Below are 20,265 nucleotides of genomic sequence, written 5' to 3'. Positions count from 1 at the left end.
GGAGGAAGGGAGCCGCGCCGGGGGCACTCACCGTGCGGGGCGGGCAGCAGCCGGGACCCCCCCGCTGCCTACGGGCGCAGCATCCTCCCGGGCAGCCCCAGCCCGAGCCGGAGCCGGAGCCGCAGCCCGAGCCCGAGCCGGAGCTGGGCATGCTCGGGGGCCGCCGAGCGGCACGTGATGCCGGGCTGGCACCGAGCGCGGCGGGGGGGCCGCGCCTGCCGCCCCCGCCCCCCGTGCTGCTTCCCCCGGCATTACCGGGAGAGGGGTGGACCGCACCGCCACCCCCACCCCAGCGTCTCCTGGGTGGACCCGCGACCGTGCTGCACCCCCTGCAGCACTTGGGGGGACGGGGTGTGGACCACAGTGCCCCCTCACACCCCCTGCATCCCTGGGGTACAGCGTGGACCCCATTTCTCCCCACATCCCTGGGGTACAGCCTGGACCCCGCTCCCCTCCTGCATCCCTGGGGGAGCAGCCTGGACCATGCTCCCTGCTACATCCCTCGGGTACAGCCTGGACCCCTCTCCCCCCCTGCATCCCAGTATCAGGGGTACAGCCTCGACCATGCTCCCCACCACATCCCTGGGGTACAGCCTGGACCCCTCTCCCCCCCTGCATCCCAGTATCAGGGGTACAGCCTCGACCATGCTCCCCACCACATCCCTGGGGTACAGCCTAGACCCTGCTCCCTCCTGCACCCCACATCTCTCGGGGCAGGGGAGCCCATCTTTTCCCAGCCAGGCTCATGGGACTCGGGTGAGGCAGCACCCGCAGGCACAGGGAGTTGCACCCCCTGCACCCCGGGGAGAGCTGCCTGTGCCTGGGGGGAGGAGGCAGCACGCAGAGGACGGGCAGCAAAACAGCTCAACAAATACAGGTTGTTCTCTGGAGCACAAAAAGGCCACCGCTCGGTCCCCCGGGCCATGCCAAGGGCCGGCGATGGCTCAGGCAGGGTTGGCAGGACGCTTCCCCTGCCCCGCTCAGGCTCCCAGCCCTCCTGGGCTGCAGAGCCGAGCGCTCACAGAGGCACTGGGGAGCTGCAAACTCCAGCCCTACAGCAATGGCACGCTGCCCTGTTCCAGAGCACTGCCCTGCTTCTGCCCGAAGAGCTGCCAGGCCCCGCGGCCAGGACCCTGCCTGCGCCCAGCCCGCACGGCCAGGGGTTCAGACCCCGCAGCACACAGGGACCCTCCATCCTCCATGGGGAGAGATGTACGCTCTCCAGGAAGGAAAAAACAGCATCTGCCCTTGATCCTATAATCCCCCCATTAGCTTCACAGCATTAGGGGCTGGGGAGGGGGTTGGCTTTCACTGGATGCATCTCCCCCTCCTTCCTCCACAGCGATGGGCAAGATCCTCCCTCCCTGCCAGGCTGCAGCAGAGGGATGCGGGGGTCCCCAAAGCTAGCCACTGTGCCTGCGAGTCCTCCCCTCTCCAAGGTCACTGTCCTCAGCCATTCCCCAGCGCCGCAGGCAGCGGGGACCTGATGGGGTGGCTCTACCCCCCCACTGCCCTCTTGTCACCCAGGAAAGCTGAAAAACAGCCTGGGAAGCCCATAAGCAACTGGGGAGCTGTGCTGCCTTCGGGGGAGACCCCCAGCCTAGCCAGGCACAGCGAAGAGATGCGCGGTGCTGCACCATCGGCTCCCATCCGCATCCCAACCCGATGCCACAGATGCGGAGCAGGCAGGAGCGGGGTGGAAAAGAGCCCTTTTCCTTACAGTTCTTCCCTGCAGGAGCACCCCAGGCTTGCACGGGCGGGAGGGTTCCCGGCATCGCAGGGATCCAGTGGGTCCCCTCCCCGCAGCTGGGCCCCGCACACGTGTGCAGCAACGTGCAGCGCATGCACCGCTGCGCCAGCCCCAATGCCACCTCGTGGGTGCTGTCGCAAAGGCAGGAGCCAGCACAGCAGCACACGACAGCCAGGGCTGGGGTGAGCAGCTCCCGGCCGGAGCCCCCTGCCTCCAGCCCTGCCCCTCTCCCTGCCCAGCTGGGGCATTCCCAGCTGGCGCGCTGCACGAGCACGGATAATACGTCAAGCGCGCAGCGACGGACGACTGCGGGGAAAGACGATCCCGGCCACGAAGAAGCATTGCAGACGTGCTGCAGGCAGGCAGCCTGAACCCGACCGGGAGGTTCGCCACCGCAGCCCTCGCCCAGCCAGCCCCACTCCCGGCGACGTTTGTGGCTGCGCCACTCGAACGCGGGGCTGATCCAAGGACACCTTGGCTCTGCTCGACAGATTAGACCGGATAATCCTGGCGCTTCGCTCCAGCCCGCAGCCCACCTTGGGATCTTTGCTCTCGCCAGGTTTACTGCCGTCTGAGCAGGCAGGGAAACCTCCGTCCACGCCAGATAGGGACGGGCTCAAAGATCCCATCGGAAACACCCTCACCCAGCGGGACCCGGAGTCCTGCACGAGGCGGCGGCAGCCTGCAGCTCAGCCTGTCTAGACACCGACATCACCTCACCAGGGTCCCAGTTCCTGGACTGGAGGCAGGGAAGCAGGGCAAGAGGCAATGGGAAACAACCCGCCGGGATGAACCGAGGCTCTCGGAGCAACGCCTTGGGCCAGATGCTCACCGAGTTACGTAGGCTCCTGTTCCACTCACCCCGGCGAGCGCAGCCCTGCGTGCCCCAGGGACCCTTTGCACCACTCGTCTCCCTCCCACGGGGCTTGGGTGCTGCAGGGCCCTGCAGAAAATCCCCACTGGGGCTGCGGGGGACTTTTCCTCGAGGGATGAGGCAGGGCGGGGGGGCTGGCTGGCTCGCCCACAGCGCCCTGGAGCCCTCAGAAGAGACGTTTGCATCTGAAATGGTGACTTGGCACAGGAGCTGCCGTGTGTGCAGGAACGGGAAGAGATCCGCCTGTCCCAGCAGCGCCAGTCGCGGAATCCAGATGTAAGACGTAGCCCAGAGCCGGGTCTGGCCCCTGCGCACGGGGACTGCCACGGTCACGCAGGGACGGGTAGCTCCAGCCTGGCCTCGCTGTGCCACGCTGACACGAGCTTTAGCCCTCTGCTAAAACTCGCCGTGTGCAGGGCTCGCTCACCGCAGCATCCGAGCGGCCCCAGACACGGCACCGCGCACGTCTACCAAACCCGACACGCTCCTTTCTCCCTCGGGGTTTGTTCAGCTGCTGGGACCGCGGAACCATCACAGCCACGTCCGCAGCAGCGTGGGACGAGCCACAGCACTGCCACGGGCACCCACCCACCCAAACCTCGGCGTGCACTGGCAGCACGGATCCTGGCCCCATCCTCTAGCAACTGCTCTGCTCTGAAGCCTCCCAAACCACATCTTCGCTGCCCTGGTCCTCCACGAGCCCAGATGACAGCAGCCTGCACCCCACTCGCAAGGATTTTGGCAGATACAGGCCCAGAGAGCAGCACCCTCCGAGGGTGCAACAGCACTGGCGAGCCGGGGGCAGAAGCTTCTCCCCCCCAGCCCCTTCTCACTTACTTGATGAAGTAGAAGCTCCCGTGCGGCGTGGTGTCCACCTCCCAGCCTCGGGGAAGCCCTGGAAGGACAGGGCAGAAGCACGGTCACCCTCCCTCGCCCCACGCAGCCCTCACCCTCCCTGTCCGTGTCCGGCTGGAGTGTTGCACCAGAGCAGAGCGCTCGCCCCAAGGATCCGCTGCCGGATGGGTAGCAAGGCTCGTGTCACACCCAGGCCCCGCTTCACGGGGAGGAGACCACCCCCTCGCAGGATGCAGCGCTAGAGAAGGGCAGGAGCGCACGGGCAGGGAGCCGTGGGACAATTATGACACTTGTGGGGTGCTGCATCCTGCTGTGGTCGGCTCTCAGACGTTCAAACTGCATTTTTAAAGCAGCTTGGGTCCACTCCCCATCAGCGACAGGTCCCAGAGACTGCAGGGAGTCTCTCTGTGGAAGGGGTCTCCTAAAAGCCCCCCTGAGAACGTCTCTGCAGCAGGAAACCCCGCGCCCGAGAGATGCGGCGTCGCCTCGCACATCATTGAAAATCTCCGCACCCCTCCAGCTGCAAGGCAGCTCCCGCTCGCTCAGCTTTTCGGGGTCCCCATTGCATTCCTGGAGGATTTCACTCCACACCTCCGGATTCTGCCCAGTGCCCAGGAAGGGCAGAGAGCAAACTCCGAGACGCGGGAGCCGTCCCTTACCGGCGCAGGAGAAGTGTCCGCTCTGGATGGAGTAGCCGGTGCCGGGGTGCACCCAGCTCGTGGATTTGGTCTCGTCGCTGTGAAAGACAAGGAGTGGGGCTGTCAGCACCCGCGAGGGCCCAGGGAGCCCCTTCCCATCGCCGGGGAAGGGTCTGTGCAACACAGGTGACTTTTCCAGCCAAAGGGATGGAAAGGTGGGATCGTAGGGAAAGAGGGGAACAGCACCCATCCACGGCTGGGACAGCGGAGAGCCGCAAAGCCAGAGAGGTGGGGGGAAAAGAGAGATGACCCTGTGTGACACGAAAGCAGCCAGACGCAGGGGCTTGCAGCAGAGGGTACCCCTTGTTCCCAGCCCAGACTGAGCCCCCGACCCACCGCAGCTCCCCCCAGCCATGCACCCAGCTCCCCCCACGCCCCAGCGTGAACCCCATCCCCGCTCCGCACGAGCGGCCAGGCAGGACCGTACTTGATGAAGAAGACGCGCCCGTCCCCGCAGACGCCGTAGGTCCACCTGCCCGGCAGGTCCAGCCAGTCGATGTCATCCGCCATGGGGGTGACGGGTGGGGGGACCCGGGCGCAGAGCAGCCCCGCGCTGCGAGGAGGGCCGGCACCCGGCTCGGCAAGCGTCAACCAACTCTCGGTCCCCCCAGGAACAAACACTTGCTCGGCTCAGACCTTCCACCCAGACTCTGTTTGCTGCAAATAACCAAGGAGGGAGGGAAAGAAAAAAAAAAATCCCAACCAAACCCATCAACTTAACCCTCTCGGACCCGGGGTTCAGAGGGCATCCTCCCAGCACCGCGGCACGGCTCTCCAAATGACTCTTCAGGGCTAGCCCGTCACAGCTTCCTCCGCTGCCTACTCAGTGTAATTACCGTCAATTAACTCGGGGTGAGTAATTATGGAGTTGTTACTTCCCTCTCCTGTTCATTTTAAACAATGTCAAATTCTTCTCCCCGTCTGATCCGGCAGCCAAGCCGAGGCAGTATGTAGGGCACCCTGATGATTATCTGCGGCGCTTTCGGAGCTGCCCAATGGGTATTTTCTCTCTGCTGCTTCTTAGCCGTCAATTAAATGTTTTTTAAGGGGAAAGGTGGGGTCTGGGAGGCACCCGGGCTGCGTGGCTGCGAAGGAGGCAATCGCCCTCGTGTCTCAGCGGCGCCTTTTGCAAAGCTTCTCATGGCATGAGGAGAAAGACGCTGGTTTGGGAGAGGTGGGGAGGAAGGAGCTGGTACCCAAAGCAGGGAGGAAGGGGCTTGCCCTGCTGAGCTGAAGCGCAGTCCCTACGTCAGACCAATTCCTTGCCAAGATTTGGGGAAACCAGTTCACCCAAAGCCTCAGGAAGGCTCTTCCTACAGTTTTTTGAACCACTGGGTGAGAAAAACACGCCTGGTTGGTCCCAGCGAGCCCATCGGGAGAGCATCTGACGGGACCCTGGTGTAGCAGGGAGTGATGCCATGGTTCTGGGTGTTGCTTCACCTGGAAAAGCTCCATTTTGTGGGAGAAATGCTTGGCTGCAAGCCGTGGGCCAAGCTCGTGTCCACGGACGCGAGCTGAGGACCGCACAGGCGCGCGCGTGCTCGGACCCCCACGCTTGCGGCCCTGAGGGTGGGCTCAGAGCACGGCTCGCCGGGATTACGTTGCGCCTTGGCTTTTTGCAAAAGATGGGGCTTTTTGCCTGGCTTTGGGCTGAGCGGGGATAGCGTTACGCTGAGCCTGCCTGCCCCAGTTAGGTTACAGGTACGCTGGGGCGGCCGGGGAGTTGCCGCCCTTATCACGTTACCATCACTGAATCCTGCTGCAGAGCGAAACGTCCATCACCGCCCCGTCAATCAATCACCGCCTGATTAACGACTGCGGGAACTCCCAGGGCCTCACGGCTGCACCCCGAGATTGGGGAGGCCATGGCGGGACCCCAGAGAGGGGCAGCTCTGTGTTCCCCTGCCTTGGCTCGGCCTCCGCAGTGAAGAAATCCCAGCACTTGGTGCTGGCGGTCAAACCTCAAGAGCAGCTCGGTGTGGTGGTGCTTCATCTCCAGATAACTCAAAACCAGTGGGCAAAGCTGCCCCATTAAACTGTTCCCACTGTGGTTTTTTAGGGGGAACCCCCATAGCCAGCCCTGGCCGAGAGACGGCTTGTGGCACGTGGTGGCTCAAGGCAGAAATAGTTTTATAAAGTCAAATGCGGCGAGAGGTCTGTTCCTAAGCTGCCCTAATCCTATTTCAGCGCCGAGGGAGGCACCACGGGGATAACCAGGGTGCTCCCAGAAACAACGGGTCCTCCCGGCCACCCTGCCTCGGCAGCGGCTCGCAGCCGGCGTTTTCCTTACTGGGAGCAGCCTCTAACCCCAGTCACGGCTCACACGCGGCGTTAGTCCTCAGCACAAACATTTCAGGGACCTGCGTCTGAGAGCGGCTCCGGGCACTGCTCCCGAGATTCCGGAGGTCTCTCCATCATACGGCTTTCAGGACTGAGCTTTCAAAACTGATGCTGAATTAGTTCTATAGAGATGAAACCTAAACTTTAAGAGAACCGAAACCCCACGAGCCCTCCCTGCAGAACCAGGGCTAGGAGCTCCCTGTGCATGGCCCTCACCTCCCAGCCCAGGGGGAAACCTCTCCGATGGCAGGGTTATTCTCACCCGAACCTCGAGAGGATGCGGGATCAGGGTCTACGCCAGACAAACTCATCCGATCCTAAAAGATTTCCTTCCTTCTCTAGTAACCCCCAGGGAGGGATGCGTTCCCTGACCGTGCGGATTCTCAGGGTCCCCCTCGCTTCTCCACGGCAATCGCGGGGCAGGGGACCGACTCATCCGCCACTCACATTGCAAAGGAGAAGGGGCTGGCACAGCCCCCGGGGTGCTGAGGTTGTTGGAGGGCTCTGGAGAACCTTCAGCCAAGAATCCCGACCAGCTCCAGGCTCTCTCCTGCCAGGTAAATAAATCAGCTTTTATTGCTTTCCACAAGAGATTTTTTCCCCCCCTATTTATTTCTAACCTAATCCAATGGAAATTCAAAGGGGAAATACCAGCGGAGCTTTTTGTTTTCATTTGGTTTGAAACCCTTTTAAAAGCTCCTTGTTCACAACCATCCAGGTCAGGGAAGGAAGGGGACAGCGAGCAGGCACACACCGAGGTTTTCTTTGCAAAACCACTCACGTTCACCGTCTCCACCGATGGTCCCAGGGATGCTCCCCCAGCATCGGGCACTGCCACCTCTGCCTGGTGTCCATCCTTCAGCAGGGACGCAGAGGGACGGGGAAGCCACCGGTCTCCCATGGGACCATCCTGAGGGCAGGAGCCCACCAGCGGGAAACTGGTTTTGTGCTGGGAGAAGATGGAGAAGAAAGCCCAACAGATGTATTTACTCTAGCAAGAAAGACCATGTTCTGGAGACGCGTGGCTGCTGGCCAGCCCAGGGACACCAGGTCACCCTCATACGTGAGGTGCTGGTTTGGGCAGGATTTAATTTGCCAACGTGCCAGGAGCAGCCCGGCACCGCGGTCCCTGCGGTGCAGCCGCCGGCAGCCACCTCCTCCTCCTCCATCCGCACAGCGCCAAGCCTTCGCTCCCAGCCACGGCGGGACCACGCGGAGAACAAAAGGCAGAGGGAGCGAAGCACGCGGAAAAAGGGCTGCGCTGGGTGAGCAACGGCCTGACGCAGGCACCGCCGCGGCTCAGTTGTGGTCAGAGAGGACGTCTGGCCCCGGCTGCTGCCTGACACCCAGCCCGTCGCGGGTGACCTGCCCTGGCCGGGACGGCAAATGAAGGCCAAGGAAGTTTCCTGCATGGAGGCCTCGTGGGTCAGATGTTAGGAATGCCACAAAACTGGGTGTTTCTGCACAGAAAGGGATGGTTATTGTGCTTGCCCCACATTTGCTCGTCCCGCCCTGATGCTCACCCAGAGCAAGGCAGCACGGCACCTTCTGGCCACCACGGAGGAGGGATAGGTGGGAGGGGGTTCTGAGCCAAGGACCCACTTGACCAGAAGCGCCTTGGGGTGACGGTAGCCCTGGCTGCGTTGCCAGCTGTGAGTCCCGTGCTGCCGTACAGTTCTGGCACCATCTCCTGGACAAAAGCTTCTCCAGAAACGCGACCAGGAAACACAGTTGCAGAATGAATCGACCAAGCACTTCCACTGGACTCAACCTGATGCACCCCGAGATGCACATTGTGCCCCCTCCCTGACTGTTAATGCAGTCTGCCCCTCGTAACTTAGAATCACAGAAGGGTTTGGGTGGGAAGGGCCCTTTCCAGGCCACCCAGTCCAACCCCCCTGCCAGGAGCAGGGACATCTCCAACCAGATCAGGTTGCTCAGAGCCCCGGCCAACCTGGCCTGGAATGTTTCCAGGGATGGGGCATCCACCGCCTTTCTGGGCAGCCTGGGACAGTGCTCCACCACCCTCAGCACAAAAAAAAAATTCTTCCTTATGTCCAGTCCGAATCCACTTCCCTCTATTTTAAAACCATCACCGCTTGGTCCTGTCACAGCAGGCCCTGCTGAAGAGTCTCTCCCCACCTTTCCTGCAGCCCCCTTTGGGCACTGGGAGCCACTCTCAGGTCTCCCCGGAGCCTCCTCTTCTCCAGGCTGAACAGCCCCAGCTCTCCCAGCCCGGCCTCACAGCAGAGCTGCTCCAGCCCTCTCAGCATCTGCGTGGCCTCCTCTGGACCCTCTCCAACAGCTCCATGTCCTTCTGATGCTGGGGGCTCCAGAACTGGACACAGCACTGCAGGGGGGGGTCTTCAAGCTGTTGTCTCCTCCCTCCCCGTCACTCCACACACAGCCCATCCAACTGCTCAAAGGCGTCACCTGGGAGCCAGGCTGGGGACACAATGACCATCCCACCGCCGTGCTCTGCAATACCAGGGCAGGCAGGAGCACTCTGCTCCCTCTTGGCTTTCCCAGCTTGAGCACATGCACCAGGAATCACCTCAAACGAGAGGGAGTTGCTAAGCAAAAAGCCTAATTGCTTCATATTCTTTATGTCTGGTTGTAAACTGCTTGTAATTTGATAGACGGTGCCAGGGAACGCCGCTGCCGGGAGCGCCGGTGGGTGCTGCTCAGTGGATCCTACTGGGCTGGTACGCGGAAGCCCAGACACCCAGATTGCGAGCAGATGTTTAACAGCCTTTTATCACCAAGCCGAGTAACACATTTACCAACAGGCACGGCAACCCTCCGCTCCCACATCCACCCCGAGAACTCCAAACCCACACACGGCTCGTTACCATAGCTCCCACCAGCCGGCATGGGAGCAGGCATGGAAAGGCGCCAGCCTAACGTCCCCCCAAGCTCTAGAAGTGAAATCTTTTTAACCTGCTCCCTCTTCCCCTTCGCCAGGAGCCTTGCTTAACCCTCAGATCTGGCCTAAATTATCTCAGCAACCTGAAAGGAGAAGCCTGGTGCATGAGAAGGGAAGGGGAGAAGGTGTTGAATCCAAATGCCCCCACTGGTCTTTGTTTCTTCCCAGCACAAAGTCCCTGCAAGAGAGCTGGGACGAATCCCAGCCGCCCGCAGGCAAAGGCTGCTCTCTGCATGCAAAAGGGCTGCAGCCGGTAGCTGTTTTCTGTTCCCGATGAGGTGCCTGCTCTCTCGGTGATGGGGAAGGAAACCAGTCGGCGTTTCCCACGGGGCAAGGAGCCGCTTGGCCGGGCCGTCACGCAGCAGCGGGGCAGGACGAGCTGCTCAAAGCGATGTCGGACATGCTGCTTCCATTACACAAACTCCACAGACCCATCAGGCACCAAAGCCCTCTTTTCCAAGCAGGACCTTTCTTAGCTCTGCTCTGTGTGGATCAGTTACTCCTTAGGGCAGCTCTCTTCCCTAAAGACAGGCGTTGAGATTTAGCTTAGGACGGCACCATCCAAACAGTACATTTCTACAGGGAAGGGTTTTGGTGGAGGTTTTTTTTTTTTTTCCTACGAGAACCGACACACCTAGCGATTGCAAGAATGGAGAAGACAGTTACTGCGCGTAGCCAAACACCGCGTGCTATCCTGAAAACAACCAACAGGCAGGGAAAGCAAGGAATCGCCGGTGTGCTCGTACAGCTGGGGCAGCCACAGAGCAGCCGGTGTTTTTATTGCTGACAGCCTTACCGCCAGCATTAGCGGGAGGGGCAGATGGATGCCCGCTCCTGATGGGCTCTAAGACTTTATACCCTCAAGACTAACGGGACAGCTTTTACAAGACTTCATTTCCCCCCCAGCGCCACACAGGCTGAAATAAACCCTGGATTATATCCCAGTTACAGCCCATAAGGTCGAGGCCGTGCTGGACTTTCCCTGGACCGGCCATCGCGCTCAGTGTCATTGCCTTCTCCTGCCTGCCAGTTTCAAAAGAAACTCGTTTTTGTGGGGCCAAACCAGCTCCGCAGCAGTTTTAATTTGCAAATGGCATTTTAGTGGATGCAGTCAGTAGCGACTACAAAAATAGCAGCTCATTTACTCCCCACGTGCTTTGCTGACAAACAAGTTCTTCAGTCCCGTGGAGAAGATACAGCTACCAGAGCAAGAACAATTCTACTCTAACACTGATGAATTGTCAGCTAAACTCCAACTGCAGACCTCAGTGCTGAGAGAAGAAGGAAACCCCAGCAGGATTTCTACATTCCAGATGGCATCTGGATGCGCTGCCGGATTACACAGATCACATTTAGCACGTAAACTGCATTTCTTTAAGCTCACTGAGTAAGGAGAAATTACAATGTTCATTTTTAAGGCAGATTTGAGTCAGCAGAATGGGTGAATGACTTTAAAAAGAGCGTTTTTCCTTGTCTGGTCCAGCAGTTTTCTCCCCATACAGAAACATACTCTAACGGAAACAAACACATACTCTTACAGAAACAAACACTGCACGAGAATGTTCTAGAGATGCCCAGACATGAAGGCTTTCCCCCAAAAACATTGCTCTAGAAGAGGCGTGACCACGCCGTGGCCCTTGAACTCATTCCAGAGATTCCTACGCCGTGACCGTGTCGCACGCGGAGCGGAGCCACCCGTGACGCTCGTCACCAGTATCGCTGCTCTGGAGGAAATTGCCTGACGCCCAGTCAGGCCAGCCTCATTTCCCAGTAAGCCCCTGGAAAACCTGATTTGTGCCTGCAAACCACTTCACCCCTTTGTGACAGGAAGTCCACGTCTGATTGCCGCCCTGGTCTGCACCCACAGCAACGCAGCGCTTCCCGCCTCCTCCTTCCCACCCAGCAAAGAGCCGCTGTCCCCACCAGCCCCAGTTGAGGGGCACAACGCCCCAGAGAGCGCCTCGCTCCTGCGAGCCACTCTGGCTTCACGCTCTGGAAGACTGTGCCAAAAATGATGGTATTCCCTGGAGTAAAAAACAGCGATAGACACAGCTTTACACAACAAAAACTCCTTCATTAAAAACAATCATGCTGGATAATGCTGCGCAGGGCACTGCCACCCTCCTATGCTCTCACATATTCCCAGTTCCTTCCCAAATATTTTACTCCAATTCATCAAAACATAAACAAGGGAACAAACATTTCACTGCATTATAGGCCAACGCTGCACGGCAGAGCACAGAGAAGCATTCCAGCTCTTCTCTAATTGTAGGTGCCAATCTTCTGACCTTTCTTTGAGCCACTCCTGCTCACAACGCAACACCAAAGTTGTTTCAGCGCAAAGCCCGAAAATAATTTCCAGAAAAACCCCTGAAATACCTTCAAAACCACGCAGCAGTCATTTTTAAAGTTATGCCAACCAGCCAGCAAACTAAAACCAAATCTGAATATTCAGCTTCAATTAGGGCAACAAAAGATTAACATCCCTGCTGACAGCACGCCAACACCTAATCTGAATACAAGTAATTTAGTTTAAAGCTTCAGCAGTACAAGGAGCCCTTACGATCACGCAGAGCTACTGGTTCAGGAGGAATTTCACAGGGGAGAGTGCCTGCTTCATAACCTCCTCTGAAACACTGAAGGTTAGTATAAAATATTTAATATTCTCATAAACAGATGCGCACAAATCATGCTTCCACAGTTACCTGACATTTCCCCTGAGTTCTTTCAAAGAAAAACAATTTGGCGTTATCTTGCAAATATCTTTATTACAATTTACAGATTAGTTTTGAATAGTTTTATTATGTACAGAAATATAACTTTAGATATAAAAACCCAACAAACTCGACACAAATCAATTAAAATCTGTATAAAGCCAATGTTGAAGGTTTTCTAACTTTCTCTAAATTATACAAAAATAAAATCTGAATTACAGTTTTGATTTAAAGTTCAACAAGTGTTATTTTTACTGCCTCACTCAAAGCACTTACACATGTACACATCCTGTATCACCATTTTACGGTATGTTGCAGGGAAATTGGTAACAGCCAAGCTTAGCTTGCTCTTAAGACGATGATGTGGTGATGCATTTAGTGTTAATTTCTTATCACCTCACACTGGATACTTTGAAAACACGAGGTTTGAGGGGGGAAAAGCGTACCCAAGCAGGCATGTTTCAGTGAGAACCAGCAGCGTTAGAACTGAGTGCTTGATACACTGCAGGTTGGAAAAAATTCATTTCTCAAACATTAGAAGCACTTTGGAAGCAGCAGTTTTTAATCTAGTTTACATCCAGCTTATCAATTCTGTTCATTTCCAGCTGTAGCCTTTTCCCAGCCTCTGCAAACAGTGGATCAGCATTTGCAGGTGTTAATTCACACCGCTCTAGAGCTTCTTACAAGCACCAATAAACCAAGTGAGTTGTCCAGAGGAACAGAAGCACCAACGAGTTCTTCAAGATCGAAGAGACTAGGAGAGTCACAGAAAAATGACTGTAGTATATTCTACCAAGAGCAATAAACAGTATTTTTACTTATCACACTTGGACCATAAGTCAATAAATTTTCCATTGCAATTCTACATTTACCATCCTGCGTGCTTTGTCCTAAACAAAAAAAAAAGCAGAACACCTGTTACCATGTGACACATGAAAAAAAACTCCTAAAAACTAGAAGTTATTTCACAGGATTTGAGGACATAATTAGAATTATGATTTCACAACGAAAATTGCCTTCTGTAGGGAAGGAGAATCTAATTTTTTTTAGGCCATGGGTATGAAAAATAACACTGCTTTCCAGCAGCCAGTCTGTAAGGCTGATTGAGTTTCAGCTGTATTTTCAGTTCACATGACAACTCTACTCTAGTTCACAGTTAATCCTTGGAATTCTGTAACTGTACACTTTAACTTGTAGCAGAGAAGGCAATTTTTAAATTCAAAGAACAGACCTCATGCAATAAGAATAAAGTACAAACCCAAAAACTATGAAATTTGAAATAAAATTAAAAGTAATGGCCAAGAAGATGGCACGATAAAGCAGAAAATTCAGTAGAGCTCTGTGAAGCTCTTCTGGACCTGTAATTTTCTTTCAAATTAAAAATTGAAGTTATTAACGAGACAACAAGTTTGAAGTGTTTTTAGGATTCTCCCTTAAAAAATGGAAACAATGCTAGTCAGCTGAATGAACCAAGTAGCAAATTCCCGCAACTTTGTGCGAACAGATAGAAATTCTTTGAATTTTGGTATTTATTCCATTGCATGACCCCATACCTGCTTGGATAACAGCCACACAACATGCTTCAGGTCCAAACTCAGAGCCAAATGGCGCTGCTTTTTTATTTTGACTGAAACAACAATTAAACATCTGAAGTTAGGAACATAAATAAGGAGTGTTTTCCTTCCACCGAGGACCTGAACTTTCAGACCCCAAACGTGAAATGTTATTTTGGTACCAGACGAACAAAAGTGCAGACGCATAGAGGTATTAATACTGTCTTTTGGTAAAGAACAGAGGGATTGGTAGCCTTAGATTCTGATAAGTCAAAGATCATTCTCCTCACCAGTACCAGAACATGCATATTGGATACAAGAAACATGAAGAATCCTCCACTTCAATCCATCTCCAGAAAGCAGGAACAATTACGGCAAAGTTACTCTGAGATTAACTAAAAAATGAGGGCCTAGCTCCCTTCACGTAGCTACCTAAATTCAAATTATCAGCCACAGCCTCACTATGTACCTTGAACTCGAATTATTGATCAGGACAAGGCCTTTCACTGCCCTGAAAGCAAAGAGGTTTGGTGCACAAGCAGCCAACACCCTTTGGAACAGTACTGGGTAAAGGTATTGTTTAAATAAAGACGAACCAAAGGGCTTGTAGTGCACCAGAGTTCCCCTGAATCCCCCAGTGTGCCAGACTGAAATATGAAAACATCAAAGCGTTACAGAAACACTCAAACACTAGATTACATGCAGAACTGGGATCTTAAAAGGAAAGAATGAACTGCTTCGCACAGTGAAGTTAACATTATTAGCTAACAAAATTCTGAGACTTTTGTACAAGTTAGAGAAAATAGAGAACCACAAGGAAGTAGCAGATACCTCTAGAAACTTTAAATCAAAACTGCAATAACTAGGTTCTGAGCCCCATAAATATTTCCTTCAAAATAGGTTTTGCTTTTTCAAAGTGCAAAAATCCAACTAAATAGTCACCATTCTCCACATATGGCAGACAAGGCATTTTTGGAATGGATTTAACCTAAAGCAGTCCGTTTCTCAAGTGTTACTCAAAGGAATGCAGTTATACCACCCTTACCCTTGATGATACTCAAAAGGTTTGTCTGGATATCAAAACGGGACACACAGGTTTATTTGTTGGCCAAGTATCGAACTGGGAGAAAAGTGTTAAGATTCCACTTCTCTCCCCGTTTCAAACGGGCACATGCAGCTGCCACTTCTTGTTTTGAAGATGTTCACGAGTGCTTAGGGTCGCACAACTACCAGATCATTTAAGGTGCTAGCAGAGATCAACCTTCTCGTGGTAGGTTTCTTGGAGTCTGTTAAATACTCTTTGTCTATGCTCTGTTGTGAAGCAGTATCCTATGGCTTCTTCTGTTTCTTGGATACGTTTCTGGAACCTGCATCCATCTCGTGCAAGCTCTTCCCAGGGCCCTTTACGATCCTCCTCACTGCTTATGTAATACTCAGTAACTTTTTCAAGGAAGGTTACCTGGAAAAGACAAGTCACAGGAGGTTAATATTTATTTGCACATACGATTTTTTAATTTTTAACCACAGTTATTAAATGCCTAAAATAGCCAAAAGCCTCAGATACGCTTCCAGTTCATGCTAGGTCTGCGCACCACCTAGGCCAGAGCACATTTCACCTCTCAGCTTTAAAAGCAACCAGTTGCTGACTTTTTCCTCTACCAAAAGCAGTGCTCAAACTACCACAGAGTTTCTAAACTGCAGCCTAAGAGGCCTCTTTAGGCTGAGAGCAGATAACAGCACGTTCCCTGTGAAGTAACACCCCCTTGACATCAGCCCTGGGTTATAACCTCACACAGATACAGTTCAAGCAGGTTACTCAGCGGGACATGCCAGGACACCCACTTAAGGCTAGAAATATGCTACCAGTCAACATTTCCGATTGCTGAAGCTTACATAAGAAAAAAAAAAAAAGGAAGAATCATTGTTCTGTAGAGTAAGTAATCGTGTGAGTCAGCTTGTACTTCAGCACTATGGAAAGAAATCATACTACGCCACATATAAGGAAGCAACACTCATCACTACGTGACTGGAACAAACCCACCTCTTTAGAGCCAGTATCAAGTTCCATGTATTTAAGGTCACGCAAGGAAATGAAGTCACAGTAATGGAACTTAAATACGTATGAAAACTTTCACTCTTCACTATTTTTAAGAACTATTAAACTATTTTTAAAGAACAAAGAAATTTATAGGCTCAGGATCTAAACTGGAGAGTATTTAGACTGTAACTATATACTAAGAATTTAAATCTGTTATTGAGCAATAAGCAGAAGCGAGACTATTTCAGGCTCCTACTGAATTACGTAGCACTCTGCGTTTAGCTGTACAAAAGGCACAAAACCGAAGGGCAAACTGTCAGCATCCATCAACGCTCAGACTAGGAGTGATTCTCGAAGACAAGCCAAACACTGTTGTTACAGATGACACCACTAAATTTGCTGCAAGACAGCTACTTCTGAAAGATCAGGAAAAAAACACAAGGAGGTACAAAAAACTTGCTACTCCATCCCTGTACCTTAACACAGAGCCCTAGTTTCACACCCAGTTCACACTAACACAATGAGGAGCGTGGAGCGAGACTGGTTTTTGTGGTACAGTCATCTTCCAACCTTCACAAAAAGCATGAAGGTAACAGTTATGGAAGAGATGACCTACAGGAATGATCAGCAGTAGAGGATAAAGAGCCACACGAGATTGTGCGGAAAGCAACCTCTGATTCGAGGGCAGCGATCATAAATTACTGCCGAGTCGTCTGCAAAAGGGCATCAGACCCCACACGTCCTCGCACAGCGCCAGCGCACCTGCTGACTTCTGAGTAAACAAAACGCTGCCAGGTTTCATGAATTTACAAACATGAATATTGCTGCGGTTTGACTGCAAGACACTAGATAGGAAAGAGCCTCGAGCAGGCTGCGTGACTGGCCCTCAGTCACTGCTCAGCAATCTCTGCTCTGTTTTGCAAACAGGGGCTAATTAAGGACCTGCTTTCAAGCACACCGAGCTGTTACATCAGCCTATCCCTTTGCGAGTTCCTACCTTACATCCTTTTTACATCAGTCTAGGACACCCTTGGGCACAATTACCGGATTTCGTACCACCACCCTACACATTGCATCTACATCATCATTCTTGCACCATGTCAACAGATGACAGAGTCAGCCAACAAATCAGTCAAAAAAATTACTACTGTTAAGTCTACATCCCTGACACACAGCAAGATTTTTAGGTCATAGCAGGACGAACTTACAGCAGGGCTTGTCAGTGCTACCATGCAGCACTTCAGACAGACGCTGACAGTTACAAAAGACCTCTTGCAGAAACTGTTTAACTTCCAGTATTTTCCTTTGAGACTAAAATATAACAGTTTAGCCTGGGTGAACCATTACACGTCGCTTTCCCTAGCAAAAACAGGTATGAAGTTAACTCCAAGCCAATTAAAGGAGAAAACAAATCTCTCCACCGTAAGAGCACTGAAGCAAGCATTATACAGCTTTCCTTTTTTGATAACTTGTTACCCTGGGACTTGGTATCACAAGCTACTACTCACACAAGTGTTTGAAGTATAAAGCAACACTCAAGACATCTCGCCTGAAAAGCCATCTTGTACATCTGTAGCATCATAAAACTTACAAGAGGACAAACCTCTTACTATTTACCTGAATCCTTGCACATGTATTGAAAGTTTTTTTAACGCAAACTCCTCAGAAACACATTACACTTCCAATTTTTGCCTCAAAAGCCCAGTTACACATTACTGCATTTTTACAGAAAACTGCTGAACGATAACAGTCATTCTTATCCATTCCACCTAAATGGAAATGGAAGTACTACTATACTTTGTATTGAAACGTCAGTGGCTTACTGTAGCACGTGTTAACCCACAACGGAAGAGTTCTTCCTACTCCAGAAGACATTTGCTGTCTGCACCTCAAGCAGACTTGTCACAGGTCCTAAACCGCTTACAACGCTCCAAGTCTCAATTACAGTACAGGCACACAAAGGCGCTAAAACACTTCACTGACATTATTCATAACAGAAACGGATACTTTCCAGAGGAAAAACTTACGTCACAGCTCTCACCTGCTTCTCTGATGACGAAAATTACAACACAAACACAGAACAAAAGCTACAACTTAAAGAGAAAATTTAACTTCAAGTCTAGAAATTTAAAGACCTGTGCCAGTGAATTATAAAAAAATGTAAAGGACAAGGTACACTCATTTCAGTCAAATAATTAGACGATGAGCTCATGGGGGCATGATCTGCATTCCACCGTGGCTGCAATCCCGGCACAAGTGACCTCGTCACCCACTCACGCACCGCTCAAGGCAACGTGGGTTTGTTTGTTTTTTTTTTTTTTTTAGCATTCCCAAAACACAAACCCAAACATATACCTTTTTCCGCTTGGTACTTCTACACTTCTCATCAGAAAGACTGTCACGCTGCACAAAGTCAGTGACCCCAGAGTTATGTTTTTCCAACTGCACCCCACAAACAGTTAAGTGACTGCCCTCAGAAGCGACCAAACTCGGCCTCTCCCCTCCTTTTAAACCAGGCGTCCCTTTTTTCTCTGCTGTTTGAAAGGCTGCCTTGAAATTTAAAGGATTATACGGATCATCTGAGGTACAGAAAGAATTCCAAAGTTTCAAGTTTTCTGCCTCATCCACACTGCTACAGTCCCACTCGTCCTCCTCTTCAGAGCTAGGGTGAGGAGAGTCTGATGACTCCTCTGCCCACGAAGAATTTTCCTCCTCCTCCTCTTCCCCATCCGACATATCCTTTCCCGGACTACTGGAAGATGTCTGAATGGTGGCTGTGAAGTTCTGAGGGTTGTACGGATCCAAACTGTAGAAGGAATTCCAGAGATGAAGCCTTTCCCCGTCCTGGCTACTGGCATCTGAATCCGAGGAGAGCCCCTCGCTATCAAACCCATCATCATCATCATCCCAGTCTTCCTCATCATCCGCACTCTCCTCCCCACTGGAAACTCCCCCAATGATGTAGTCTATTAATTTATTTGCACAAGCAGGTCTGGCTGAAACTGGAAGGTTTTGCTCTATTTCGGAGTTGTCATCACCCTCTTCAGTCAAAACTTCCTCTTCAAGTGTCCCCTTCTCAGCTGAACCCCTTGTCCCCTCCTGCTCCAAGGGACCAGCTCCAGGTTGTCCCTCTGCGGCGTTCAGCTCCTCGGGCCGCTTCAACCCCCCAGCATCGCACCACTGCTCCCACCGTCGCTCTACCTCGTCTCGACAAACGCCCTTGTGCTGCTGCTCTTCCTCCAGGCTGTGATAGCCGTGGTCCGGGTCTGGCACGGCCAGACCACCGCTCGCCAAACGCCACGGCTGGAGAAAAGCCAAGCGCCTGCTGCGGAGGAACTCAACCTCCGGCAAGCCGCCCCGACCGGGGCAGCCTCGCCAGGCCTCCGCGGGGACCTCGGCTCGCAGGGGCTGCGGCAGATGGCTCTTCCCGGAGCAGCAGGCCTGGCCCTGCGCCGAGCCCAGCACGTACAAATCCACGCGCGGTACGGGGAAGGACACCAGGCTGCTCCGCACCAGCCCGGTTCCCCACAGGCCCACCGGGAGCTCCGTGCCGCCCTCTCGCTTCTTCTCTAAGGGTTCCTCCGGCCACGGCAGCGTCTCCTCAGTCCAACCCAGCGAGGTGGCCGATTCCGACAGCAGCAGCAGCGGCGGCGGCGGCTGGGGGCCGCTGGAGGGCGGCTGCCCGGCGGCGGGGCAGAGGGCACTGCTCAGCGCGGGGCCGGGCAGCAGCCGCTGCAGCAAAGCGGGCAGCGGGGAGAGGAGCTGCGACATCAGCCGCAGCCACGAGAAGGGCGGGCTCGCCTGGGGCGAAGCCCCGGCGGGGGCCGCGCTGGGCCAAGCCGCGGCGAAGCCCAGCCGGGCCTGCCCCAGGCCGGGGCCGGCGCGTTCCCTGCCGCTCGGCTCCATGAGCGGCGGCGGAGGGCAGAGGAGGCTCTTCAGCGTTCCCAGCGGTGCGGTCGGGCCTGCGGAGCGGCGCTCCGTCGAGGGGCTGCGGGGCGTCGGGCGCGGCGGGCGGCGAACGGCTTCTCCCGGGTACTCGACTCCATCCTGCTGCGGGCGGCGGCACAAAATGGCGGCGCGGGACCGAGCACAGCGCCTCAACCCCCCCCCCCGCCTCCTCCGCGACCCCCCCCAGGGGCGGAGCGCTTCAACGCGCAGGCGCCCGCCCGCCCCTTGAACGTCACGGAGCGTCTCCGCCGCCTATTGGGCGGCGGCTCGGCGTCGCAAAGTCCCCGCCTCCGCTGATAGGGGGGAGGCGCCGCCCCTCGCTCCGCGTGAGGATTGCATCAGCCGGCGGGGAACGGGCGCCGCGCGGCAGCGCCCCCTGCGGCGGCGGGGAGCGGAGCCCCGGGCGGGGCCGCGGTGAGGGGCGGGGGGGGCCGCGCCCGGCGCCCCGGTTCCCGCCGGGCAGCGGCTCCGCGGGGCTGCCCTACCTGACTGCCCGCCTCCCGTTCGCGTTAATCAGCCGCCTGTGGGCGCGTTTCCCCCGTCCCGGTGGCCGAGGGACAGTTACCGGG

At 54.4% G+C, this 20,265-nt stretch overlaps 2 protein-coding genes across 12 annotated transcripts in view; both read right to left on the bottom strand.

The window, feature by feature from the left end:
• Nucleotides 1-156, bottom strand: part of PLEKHA6 (pleckstrin homology domain containing A6) — a 43,002-nt gene extending 42,846 nt beyond the window's left edge. For all 11 annotated transcript variants that reach the window (XM_086765798.1, XM_086765801.1, XM_086765805.1 and 8 more), the window contains exon 1: nucleotides 32-156. The gene's annotated coding sequence lies outside the window, so the exon portion shown is untranslated. The remainder of the gene's footprint in view (nucleotides 1-31) is intronic.
• A 12,035-nt stretch (nucleotides 157-12,191) lies between these two features.
• Nucleotides 12,192-19,854, bottom strand: PPP1R15B (protein phosphatase 1 regulatory subunit 15B). The gene is made up of 2 exons (XM_010127799.2): nucleotides 18,104-19,854; nucleotides 12,192-15,169 (listed from the first exon to the last, which is right to left on the bottom strand). Exons 1-2 carry the CDS (start codon nucleotides 19,652-19,654, stop codon nucleotides 14,957-14,959), a joined length of 1,764 nt encoding a protein of 587 aa, XP_010126101.2. The 5' UTR covers nucleotides 19,655-19,854; the 3' UTR covers nucleotides 12,192-14,956.
• Nucleotides 19,855-20,265: the final 411 nt, after the last annotated feature.

The sequence above is a fragment of the Chlamydotis macqueenii genome, chromosome 23, assembly GCF_036417535.1.
Source record: "Chlamydotis macqueenii isolate bChlMac1 chromosome 23, bChlMac1.mat, whole genome shotgun sequence".
NCBI classification, from domain to species: domain Eukaryota; kingdom Metazoa; phylum Chordata; class Aves; order Otidiformes; family Otididae; genus Chlamydotis; species Chlamydotis macqueenii.
Note: the sequence above shows the minus strand (reverse complement) of the source record. Positions and strands in the feature narration are given on the sequence as shown.